The 12584-nt window shown below is 36.3% G+C and overlaps 1 protein-coding gene across 4 annotated transcripts; it reads right to left on the bottom strand.

Moving 5' to 3' along the window:
• Window positions 1–82: 82 nt before the first annotated feature.
• LOC101736033 (ataxin-10) lies at window positions 83–12393 on the bottom strand. 4 transcript variants are annotated; one of them, XM_062672161.1, is made up of 10 exons: window positions 10030–10564; window positions 8308–9623; window positions 7819–7901; window positions 6068–6921; window positions 5517–5654; window positions 4209–5028; window positions 3697–3841; window positions 2668–2731; window positions 1441–1502; window positions 83–341 (listed from the first exon to the last, which is right to left on the bottom strand). In XM_062672161.1, the coding sequence occupies exons 3-10, from the start codon at window positions 7872–7874 to the stop codon at window positions 216–218; spliced, it is 2265 nt and encodes a 754-aa protein (XP_062528145.1). In that variant the 5' UTR covers window positions 7875–7901; window positions 8308–9623; window positions 10030–10564; the 3' UTR covers window positions 83–215. The 4 variants fall into 4 exon arrangements, with proteins under 4 accessions (XP_062528145.1, XP_004923792.2, XP_062528144.1 ...); XM_004923735.5 differs by having other exon boundaries at window positions 7819–9623; window positions 10030–10661; XM_062672160.1 differs by having other exon boundaries at window positions 7819–9623; window positions 10076–10661.
• Window positions 12394–12584: the final 191 nt, after the last annotated feature.

The raw sequence follows: 12584 nt of genomic DNA, 5'->3' as shown, positions 1-12584 counted from the left end.
CAGATAGACCCCTCGAGGCTACGAGGTAGGCAATACATATCTTATATACACTTAATAATATAGTTAAAATCAATAGAATAAGTTATGTTTATAACATAAAATTATGATTTATTTCCAATAGATACATATCACAACTCTAAGAGAATCTTGTTTAGCTTTTATGTAAACACACAAAATCACAATACATTATGACTTTAAGTAAGGATTGGCCAGATTTACGGTCGTGGCAAAGGCATTATCTTGATAGAGTTGTTTTGTGAGTCGGTGGAAAGCGTCAAACCCATTTCTTGGAGTACTTCATTGTCGACTGGACCTTGGAGTGTAGTCTTTGCGATAACTTCCTGTAATAGTATTAAATAAGAAAAAAATGTAGCGTTATCAGGTAATAAACCCGAAAGTGCTATTTTGAGACACTGGGTTCATATACATGCCCATGTACCTGGTGCCTCAAAGCAATGCAGATTTATGAATTAAATGTTTTAATAATTTTGATAAATTTAATTTTAATTTTAATTTTACTAACATAGTTTACTCTACTAACAACATATGGACTTATAATGGTCTCAATTAAATGATTTGCATTTTTTTTTATTAGTGTTTTTTTTTAATAAATCCCTCCAACACCTTTGGCATTGATTCTGCCAATGTCACAGTATAAACAAAAATGATCGGTAATTAGAGATTTTTTTTTATCTAAATACGAATAAATTTGACCAATTTTTCTATTAGTAATAGTCTAAGCATTTCTATCTCATCGCAGTATCCTCTACTTAATTTCGTTCTCCTTCCTAATTTATTTATTTGCAATTTTTTTTAAAAGGTTTTTAACGGTTTATTATGGTCTGGTAACGAGACCTTTAGGCCTGTTCTAATATTTTCTTCTCACATTCTGTTGTCATAAGAAAAATAGTATGAAGCGAAATGAGATGAAGTTGATTGACTAGAGACTTTAATCAATTGGGATGAAATTAAATGAAACGAGATGAGATGAGGTGGAATGAAATAATGTTTCTAAAAGTAAAATGGTGGTTATGTACTGAAATTTTTTCTGTTCCCGGCGTAGTCATTTTATATAATTCTATGCAATTCATAGCCTACACATAATAAGGATATTTGTGTTTATCTATACATGTGGATATGACATTCAAACGTATATATTAATATATATCAGTCTCTGGTGTCCATAGCACAAGGAATTGATTAAGATCGCATTACCGTCCTCCTCAAACCTCCTTGCATTACTGTCCAGTAGGATATGATGGAAGACGGTAATGCGGGGAGGTCTAATAGCGTCCTAAATAGTCTTGGATGGACGTTATGTAAGAGGATATGCGAGGGAAGAGTGTGGGTGCAGAGATGACGTATGAAGACCTAAATGGAAACAAATCCCAAATTGTGGGACAAAGGCAAGAAGGTTTGGTACAATAGCGATGGACTTACCTGATTTTCCGGACAGTTTTCACACAACGTGCGGATGGCGAATATGACCCATTGCATTATAACTGTTTTCTTTAATAAGGATATTACTATCAAGATTAACCATTCAATTATTGTCTTCAGAACGACTTACATGAACTAGTCGATGACACTGTTCACATAATTTTTGCCTAGACCGGTTGACGAGTTCGCTGACCATCTGGGGTTATGTGACACTTCCCATTACTGGTGGTAGGACCTCTTGTGAGTCCGCGCGGGTAGGTACCACCACCCGCCTATTTCTGCCATGAAGCAGTAATGCGTTTCGGTTTGAAGGGCGGGGCAGCCGTTGTAACTATATTTGAGACCTTAGAACTTATATCTCAAGGTGGGTGGCGCATTTACGTTGTAGATGTCTATGGACTCCAATAACCACTTCACAACAGGTGGGCTGTGAGCTCGACCACGCATCTAAGCAATTAAAAAAAATTAAGACTTCAATGTGCTTAGTCCGAGATTTTTAACGTTCTCGATAGAGTAAAAGTTAACTCTAATTTGCATGGAGTCAGAACGTTTGCCTACGTTTGCCGCTAGGGGCGCTGTTCCAACTGCATACAAATTTCAGTTAACTTTTACGCTATCGAGAACGTTAAAAATCTCGCTTTTTTCCTTCCTAAGCTGATAGCCTTTGGAGGCTATTTCAGCGTAACCGTGGCTAGTAGGTGAGCTCACGGGGCTCAAACCTGATGACGATGCTAACACGAACCCTAGCAAGGGCCGTGCTTCGCAGAATCTACCACCGGATCGGAAACGCGACCCACTGAGAAGATCCGGCGAGAAACTCAGTGGGCTGTGTCTGAGAGTTAATTTACTCGTCGAGCCCTTCGTCACAAGCGACGGGTTCGACGAGAACGGTGACCGGTACTTGAAGTACCTAAAAGCACCGTTAGTGGATCGGGAGGATCCGAGATGACGTGTTTTGGGCGACGTCGACTGCTTTCCATTCTGTCCGCAGGATCGGGAATGATAATCTCGCACTAAGCACACAGGACCATTGTTTCAATTGTATAGTAAAAGCAAGTTTATATTAATGGGGGTTCGTTTTTTTTTACTTGAGCTACTTCTGATGCCAAACACGTCCTAACAAAAGCAATGAAAAGAAGGATCCCAAAATTATGTTTAAAACGAAACGAAATTTACAATACATAGATTTTTTTTTTAAATTTGTTTTAACCCGTATGTAAAGGATACGAGGATTGCGAGCGTCGATATTGCAACAGTCCAATAGCACAGGAATAACGTCCAAGTCTCGCATCTGCAAAATCAAACTACATTAAAAAAATTCTATTACGAAAACTAATTTAATCGTTTGAATCCGAAGTGGTGTGATAGAGCTTTTTTTTAAATTTATGTTCAGAAATACCAAGCGGCACGATCGTATCCTACTAATAATATAAACGCGGAAGTTTGTAAGAATGTATGTTTGTTAGTCTTTGAAGCAAAAACTATTGAATGGATTTTTATTTTTATGAAACTTTACAATAATATAGTTTACACATCAGATGAACATATAGGCATATAACATTTATAAAGGTTAAGTTAGAATTACCTAAAATATAATGATATGTGTCAAGTAAGTAGGTAAAAAAATCATCTTATTTTCATAATCAGCAATGAATTACAGTTCCCGAAGCGAACCGAGAGCGGGTCGCTAGTATATGTATCTTGAAATTCTTGTTTAATCTGAATCTCGGAAACGGCTCCAACGATTTTTATCAAATTTAGTATACAGGTGATTTCGGGGGCGATAAATCGATCTAGCTACGATTTATTTTCAGAAAATGTTGTTTTATTCGTGTTTTCAATAATAAACTTTATCGATAATCAACTTTATGACTTTTCCTGACATATATTGGCGAATAATAATACTATTTTTCATAATTGAGAGCAACTTATTGCTTTAAAGACACAATAACACTAAAGCTATTTCAGCAGATGGCGTTGTTAAGCCACCCGAGGCCAATGAGTGTTTGGTTTAAGGTTAGACCAAGAAAATGAATTGTTTATTTATATTATTTGTGTCTTTTGAACTCACGTGTTCACGTTAAAAATGCCTAAACGGTCTTGGAATATTTCATCATTTTATCAATATGTAATTCGTCTAGTATAGAAAATGCGCGATTGCGCTGTCTGGAATTCTTCGACAACGTTTTTTCAATACCATCTAGGATACAAACGTGTCAAGTTAATTTTCAGATTAGCTAATAAATGAACGCTCGCCTGTTTTTTGTTCTCCTGGTTCTTCCAGCACAAGTTCGCCAAGGTCCTGACCAGGCGCGCCTTGAAGCCAAACGCGACGTGTCTCTCGACCGTCTCCACGCAAGTTACCGTCTTCTTCGGTGTGGTCATGTCGACAGCGCCAAGCCTGTGAATACATTTGAGTCAATATTAGAAGTAAGCAGCTACGTTTCCTTTGCATCACCTATTTTTGGGTATCACGTAGATCGATCTCTGCACGATAGCCGTAGGAGCACCGTGGTACGTGGGGAATGTAGATCTAAACGATGATCTAAATTTAGTACCGATAAGTATCTTAAGGAAGCGTCGGAACGCTACTTTAAAAAGCAGCGCGGCACGATAACCCTCTTGTCGTGGCCGCCGCTTTTATTACTTAGATGGGTGGACGAGCTCACAGCCCACCTGGTGTTAAGTGGTTACTGGAGCCCATAGACATCTACAACGTAAATGCGCCACCCTCCTTGAGATGTAAGTTGTTAAGTTGTTAAGCTTACCTTGTCTTTTGTGTTTCAGGCGAATCAATTTTCACGGAAGGTACTTTAGTCGCAACATTCTCTTCAGAAATCTTCACTTCTTTAACTGGCTCGCTCTTTTTCTCCGCATTTGATTCACCTCTAGTTTTCTCTGATGAAATACCTAATATTTTCTGTAGCTGCTCACTGAGATCGAAATCTGTAGATAGATTCTGACTCTTCTTTATCTCTTTCGGAGTATCGGGTGACTGTTTTTGGGAGTCAGGATCTTGAGCCACATCAGCTAGAGGCGGGGAGATTTCGCTCGGCGAAGCCTTAACTTCGCATTGCACTTCATCCTTTGGCATATGAATCTCTGTTGGTGGGTCATTCGGTGAACTATCTTGGGAATCAGTTGTACTGCTCGGTTGTATGTCTAGCCTGGGTTGTAGGGCCACTGGTATGACCTCGGCTATAGTATTCATGCTACCGTCTGGAGAAGTAGAATCTATGATCAACGGTGGCTCTGTATCATCACCCATATCGATTTTATGTTCGAGACTGATACGTCTGGTTGGTAATGACATTTTATCATCATTTTTAGGTACAGAGCTACTTCTTTTGTATGCAATTCTAGACATATCTGATTCAATCTTGACTGAGTTGCTTCTAGTGCTCTTGATTTCCGGAGCAGATTCAACATATCTCAGTGGTTGTTCCGGAGATATTTCTATCCTGTCAGGGAAAGGAGGTATTTCACTGCATTCAAAGTACTGCTCACTACTCTCAGATTCCGTGCATTCTGAAGTTGTTTCATTGCAAGATAGCATGTTTTCGGCTGAATCATTTTTCGTTAACGGATCTGTAACATTTATTTATAGAGTCAAATGTACAGTGAGTAATGTGAGTGAGGTCGATTGTGATGTTAAGTGGTTTCCGTGTTAATAGACATTACATACCTTTGTGGTAATAGAAGCAGTAAAAGTACCTTCTGTGTTCCCTAAATGTCATTGTTAATTATTTATTACTATGGTTATTGCACATTTCCGTTACGAATTACAAGTTGGTTTTACTGATAAGCCTTATTACTACTAATTAAACTAATTATAAGCTTTATTTGAAAATACTTTAATATGTTTCTGGCATTTTAGTTTAGAATAGAATCAGTCCATCTCTTACCAAATTCAAATTTAAAATTCAAAATTTATCTATTATCTATAATTTTATATTTATTATAAAACTCAATTGATATTTCGATAATGTCTCAAGGACGGTGATAGCATTTACACTTTTTTTGTTTACTATAAAATAAAATAGAAAATTAATAATTATCTGTTTTCAATAACTTACTCTCTGTTTGAATGCTGGTGTTATCAATCATGTTTTCATCATTAATTAGATGCTTTCCTGTTGTTTCGTACAGTTTATTTAAAGATGAAAAGAAATTTTCACTCTCTTTGCCAAGTTTGTGTATTGCTCGAAGAAGGACTAGTGAATAAAAAATAGAACCAAGTTAGGGTAACAAATCAATGTTTGATGATCTTATGTGACCAATATTTTTTGGTTTTAGGAATTAGTACAAGTTTTTTTTTATTGCCCTTGTAGGCAGACGAACATACGGCCCACCTGATGGTGAGTGGTTACCGACGCCCATGGACTTCAGCAATGCCAGGGGCAGAGCCAACCCTAGTCCTATATCTCAACAATGCCCTGTACCTTTAGTGAAAATATGCTTGAGCAAAATGGCAAACATATTCTAGAATAAACCAATTTTATTTTTGTAAATAATTATTGTAAGAATATCATTAATGAACTCCAAGGGTTTACATCTTAAGATAACGTGAAATGATTTTTTTATTCAGAATTATTGTCAAAAAATAAGTAAATTAGTAAGTACTTACATGCACAATTAATAAATAAAGAAGTATCGCTCTGCAAACAGTCCATGTAGGCATCCATACTGGATGCCGTTGCAATAATTTCAAGCAAAAAAACGACCTCTTGTGGTTCTATTGTATTAACATATTTATCAACGGTCTTCAATATACAATCAGACTTGCTTTTGAACTCGTGAGCCATAAACTTTACGAAATTAACAGATACATTAATATCTTGAGAATCTGTGGCCATTAAAATATTATAGGCTAGATTCAGAACTAGCATTCGACACTCTGGTTCTAGTTTTGAATATAACTTTTCTATATATGTGTTTTCAACACCAATCAGGTATTCTATAATCAAATGTGGATATTCTGCATTGCCATTATTATACATGTATGCTAAGGAATTCAATAAAAAAACATCATCAGGCAAAAGGTTTGGTTGACCTAATAGTATGTTGTACACTATCATGGCTGCTGCTGTTGCTATTTTATCATTTGGCCCCACCAAACAGTTCAGTATCACAGCATCAAATTTGTTCCATATCATTATTTGGTTGAATGGATTATTGACGACAAGGTTGCCTAGTGTCTGTACAAGAACAGTCATGCATTTTTGTAGTTCTTCATTTAAAAAATCAACACGTGGATGTTGGTACTCTGTGGCTAATACCAGCATTGAATCCAATATTGACAGTTCTTTAGATATATAAGTTTGCATTTTAGTTCCAGCTGCGGCACACGACCGCACCAGACGTAAGCACTGTTCAGCTACCGCTATTGTGCTACGATTGTGAGTAGCTTGCTCTACATCCAAATGCATAATATGTAGAACTTCAGCGATGAGTCTTAAAGTGTATTCTGAGGCTTTTTTACTGTAAAAAACGAAAGTAAATATAAAACTCGTCACTGTTTGTCTAATACTGTAGTATTCACGTGGTCTTAAAAGGATCTTTAGTTGACTGTAATATTGACTTCATATTTAAAGACAGTCCTCAGCGGCAAGTAGCTCCTTGGTTGTTCTCCTGGCATTATTGATGCATGAGCTATGGCACCCAGTTACCATCAGATCGACAATTTGCTAGCTTGCTTTGTAGAACGATTTATTTAAATGAATTAAGATGTGACCATGCACCTATTGTTTTATTTATTTAATTACTATATGTAACTTACGGTCAGGGAGTAATTAATTGTGACAGGGAGGTGGTCAGGAGGGCCCAGATGTCAAAATCAGCCGTGAAGCAATTGGAGAAGATTTGGAGAAATCGCAGCATAAACAAAAAAACTAAGATAAAGCTCATGAGAACCCTTATCTTCTCCATATTCTTGTACGCTTCTGAGACGTGGACCCTCAAGGGCCGTACCCGATCGAGAATTGACGCATTTGAAATGTGGTGTTGGCGCAAAATGTTGGGCGTATCATGGACGGAGCGCCGAACAAATGTGTCAATTCTCGAGGAGCTAAACGTCAAGACCCGTCTATCTACAATCTGCATGCAGCGTCTCCTCAAGTACTTCGGACACGTGGCCCGACAAAATCCCGAGAACTTGGAAAAATTAATAGTTGTAGGTCACGTGGAAGGAAAGAGAAGTCCAGGAAGATTGCCAACCAGGTGGACGGACATTATCAAGGAGGCTACAAACACCAGCGTCCCGGGCGCCATTAAGCAGGCCGAATGCAGGCAGCATTGGAGGAAGCTGGTGCAAAAACTGGACCAAGGTGGTCACGACCCTCAGCAATGAGGAAACGACAGAGAAGAAGAAGAACTTACGGTCTTAGCCTTCCAGTCTCTACGTCCCGTGAAAGTTGGGCTTCCGCTCGGAGCATCTCCTCAACGGCATCCCATTCACCTGACTCCAATTGAAAGTTTATCAATTTAGCATCTAATAATATTTCTTCGGCAAACCACACGCTTTTATCTCGCGACATTTTATTTATTAATGTTTTAATGTTATTTTCTAATTCACAAAGATCAGCAAAACTTACGAAAAAGTACTTTAAAGAAGTGCTATTTGCCTAAGTGCCCTCAGATTAAGTTTAGTACCAGGTAGGTACTTGTTTTGGTTTCAGTTCCACGAATGTAAATAGGTTCGTTCCGAAACAAATATAGGAAGCACTTGTTATTTAAGAGAAACACTAACATAGGTATTAAATATTTACACGAAACACGAGAAATACAATTTGGTTTTCAATTTAGCGTGAAACTTTTGACCGATACAGTCTTTTATTTCTTTCGACTATTTATGTACAGAAGTCGTACTTCTTCAATTTGATACCGCAATTATGGTGAAATTGACTTGCAGTGCAGAAAGTAGGTACGGTAGGTACCCTAGCTCATAGATTAAACAGTATTATACACTTATTATATTTGCCCTAGCTACTAACGTGCTACTAACTAGTACTAGTATGGATTATGACAGCTGACATTCAACTACAGCTGTTTTTTTTTTTTTTTTTTTTTTCCTTTATGGCAATAGTTTTAACTTTATGCCAGTTTCAAGTGAAAGGTAGGGAAACTACACGCGACAAAGTCATCAAAAGGAAACAAAAGGATAAGCTAGTTAAAAACAAGACATGGAAAATAATTAATAAAAATAAATTAAATATATTAAATCTTAATATTATTATTGATTATGAAAGAGGATAATACATTATAATACAATAAAGGATAAAGCAAAAGGCAGGAGATTTTAGTCGGAAACGGAACCTGTAGTAATTGTAAGGAATTCATAAAGGAGGTGCGGTCATATTGGGAGCAAGAAAAGAAAATATGGTCGAGATCACCAATATCTTCTCCACACTCACAAATATTGCTATCAACAATACGAAGCCTTGCTAAATGATGAGGTGTACATACATGTCCTAAACGCATTCTGGAAATGATAGAAGTGACAATTTTAGAACTTTTAGCTTTAAAGAACCATGGTTTACTGGAAATCGTGGGTTGAATTTCAGCATAAAGTTTGCCTTTGAACTTGCTGCTTCTCAACCAAACATCATTCCATGACTCCCAAAGATAGGTTTTGGGAAGAGCAGTCAAATCATGACAATAATTAATGTATGGGACTATGTCTCCATCCTTTATAGCTTCTTTGGCAAGCTGATCGGCTTTCTCGTTCCCTTTAATCCCACAGTGACTTGGAATCCATGCAAAGATAATGGTGTGATTTCTTTGAGAACATATCAAAAGCTTATCACGTATTTCGCATATAATAGGATAACAAGGTTTCATTTGGAATGGAAATTTTTCAATAGTTCGTAGTGCACTTTTTGAGTCGGAAAATATGATTGTTCTTTTAGATTTTAATAAAATAACTAGTTCTACAGCTTTTAAAAGAGCAAAACACTCTCCAGTAAAAACAGAGGATTCAGGAGGAAGTTTAATCTTTTGTATTATTTTATGTTGCCAATGAACTAGACCGACTCCAACACAATCATCAATAGAGATTTTAGAGGCATCTGTAAAAATATAATCCCATCCACTCCAATTTTGTTCCTCAACGCTACTCATGAAACGAATATTTGTCTCCAGAATATCTTGTTTACCGACACCTATATCATATCTTATATCCGGAGCTAGAATTAAAGAATTGAATTGTGTCATAAATATGGATAATGATGGAGATCGATGAATGTGGCTGTGTATTGTTAAAAATTTACGAAAGCTTTTTATTAGACATGGTAACGATTTGTGACGCCAATAACGGGATGTCTGAATAATATTGTTCAATTCATGCAGTTTTCCATGAAGAGTATGGTCAGAAAACTGCATAGATTTGAACAAGTATCGATCGCTTAGAAATTGCCTTCTTAATTTTAAAGGAGGATCGCAGCATTCTACTTGTAATGCATTGGTTGGGCAAGATTTCATCACTCCTGTCACAATTCTCAAAGCTTTTGACTGAATGACATCAAGTTTTTTACTCCCCAAGACACTTCCACCATCTAATAGAAATGTGCCATAATCTAGAACAGATCTTACAAGAGCGTTATACACAAGTTTCATAGAAAACGGATGAGCACCCCACCATACACCTGAGAGGCATTTCATGATATTAAGTAGCTGTGCACATTTCATATCAATATGTTCATAATGGGCAAGTCCAGACAATTTTGAATCTAATATAACTCCTAAAAATTTAATTTTTGTTTTATATGGCAAAGATTGACCATTGAAGGTCACATTTATGATAGGAGTTGTACGTTTTTTAGAAAATACGACTATTGAACTTTTGGATACGGATAAATTTAAGTCATTTTTAACCAACCACACATTTAAACTATTAAGTGAATTAGACATGAAATTGCAAGCGATATCTATAGATTTATTTACGGAATAAAAAAGCAGATCATCTGCATATTGTAGCACATTTATGTGGGAATATAAAGATGATTCTAAATCATATGTATAAATGTTATATAAAAGTGGGCTAAGTACTGAACCTTGGGGAAGGCCTTTAAAAACTGTACGCTTTAACTCAGTAGTATTACCGTCTTTCTGAACGAATAATGATATGTATCTACAGGATAGTAAATTGATGATAAAATGTATTAATAATGTAGGAACCTGTAGCTCTAATAATTTGCGTTGTAAAATAGGAATGTTCACATTATCATAAGCGGCAGCGATGTCCAAAAAGGCAGCTACAATATCTTCATCGCGCGAAAAAGCTAAGCGAATATCTGTGGTTAATATAGCTAAATTGTCTATTGTAGATTTTGACTTCCGGAAACCGTATTGACTATTGGCTATGAAATTATTGTTTTCAATAAACCATTCCAAACGATTCTTCACAAGATGTTCAGCAACCTTAGTTAAAACAGAGGACAGCGCAATAGGCCTATATGAGGCAACATCATTGGTAGGTTTGTTAGGTTTTTTAATCGCTATAACTTCTTGTGACTTCCATGTTTCAGGAATATTACCTGTGACCATGACTGAATTTATTAAATTTAAAAAATACATTAAAGCACTATTACCAAGATGAGATAAAAATGAGTACATAATACCATCCTGACCTGGAGATGAATCTTTAACATGTGAAAGCACACCTTTTAATTCATGTAGTGAAAAAGGAGAGTTTAAAGAGGAAGAGTCATCTGTCAAAGATGATTCTAAAGGAAAGTAGATCGATTCATCAACTGATGGAGGAGCTAATCTGTCTAAAAAGGCATTTGTTAAAGAAGGGGGAAGTGAAGATGATGATAAAGATTCTTTGAAAGCAGACCGAAATCGTTTAATACTGCGCCAAACTTCTGTAGGGCACGTAGAAGGAGATAAAGAAGTACAAAATGTTTTCCAGCCTTCCTGCTTTTTATCTCTGAGGAATTTACGTGTAATACAAATAACTTCATTGAGAATATCTAAGTTTTCATTGGACATGTCCTCAGCATAGACTCTCTCAGCTACCTTTCTTTTACTTACAGCATCCATACATTCTCTATCCCACCATGGAGGATATGGAATCTTATTAGATGGATTTCGTTTAACAGAAAAAATCTGATCGGCAGATTCTATTAAACATGTAGCCAAAGCTCTAGAAGAATTGGTCTCACCACCGCAAACTAATTCAGGCAAATCTTTTATTTTAGATTCGACAAGGTTCTTAAATGCAGACCAATCAGCATTATTTAATTTATATTTCACACGAGGTTCTCGTTTTTGATAAGGAGGGCGTCTAATAGGAGAGGATATGATAATCGGGAAATGATCACTGCCAAAAGTAGATGATGAGGTGTACCAAGAATGAGAAGAAGCAAGATCTGGAGTACAAATTGATAAGTCAACTGCACTAGGCTTCTCATTAGGCTTTGTGCGTCTGGTTGGTGAGCCAGTATTAAGTAAACACAAGTTTTGTAAATCTAATATTTCTACTAAATGTACACCATTGGTGTCAGTGGTGCCACAACCAAACATTTGGTGATGACAGTTAAAGTCACCTAATAGTAGGAATGGATCACTAAGTGAAGAGAGTAAATTATTAATGCTATTGAGAATAATAAAAGAGGAACGAGCGAGATAAATGGAAACTATAGAAATATTATAAATTTTGATGCCGACAATATTAATGGCATCATTAGAGATTAATGAAGAAAACGATATTCTAGAAAAATCAATTGAGTTCCTGACGAGTAATGCTACACCACCATAGCCATCGTATCTATCATCACGTAAGCAGGTATATCCAGGGACCTTAAATAGGTATCCTGGCTTTAACCACGTCTCGGATAATGCGACAACAACAGGAGAATGTTTATTTAACAAATATATTAAATCATGTTTCTTTGGAACAATACTCCTGCAATTCCATTGAATTATTTTGCAATCCATTATTTTTATTAACATTAATTGATTTTATTTTTTCATTAATAGAGGCAACGTGGGACGGTTTTAGTAAGTTTGAGTTTATTAAAGTACTTAATAAAGCAAGTATCATTTCTAAGACATCAGAGTTTTCTTCCTCTTTACTTTTATCTACCAGAGCACAGCCATTTTTAGGCTCTGAAACCTGGAAATCTTTTAATAAATTTTTATGA

This window comes from Bombyx mori, chromosome 14 (assembly GCF_030269925.1).
Source record: "Bombyx mori chromosome 14, ASM3026992v2".
Taxonomy (NCBI): Eukaryota; Metazoa; Arthropoda; class Insecta; order Lepidoptera; family Bombycidae; genus Bombyx; species Bombyx mori.
Note: the sequence above shows the minus strand (reverse complement) of the source record. Positions and strands in the feature narration are given on the sequence as shown.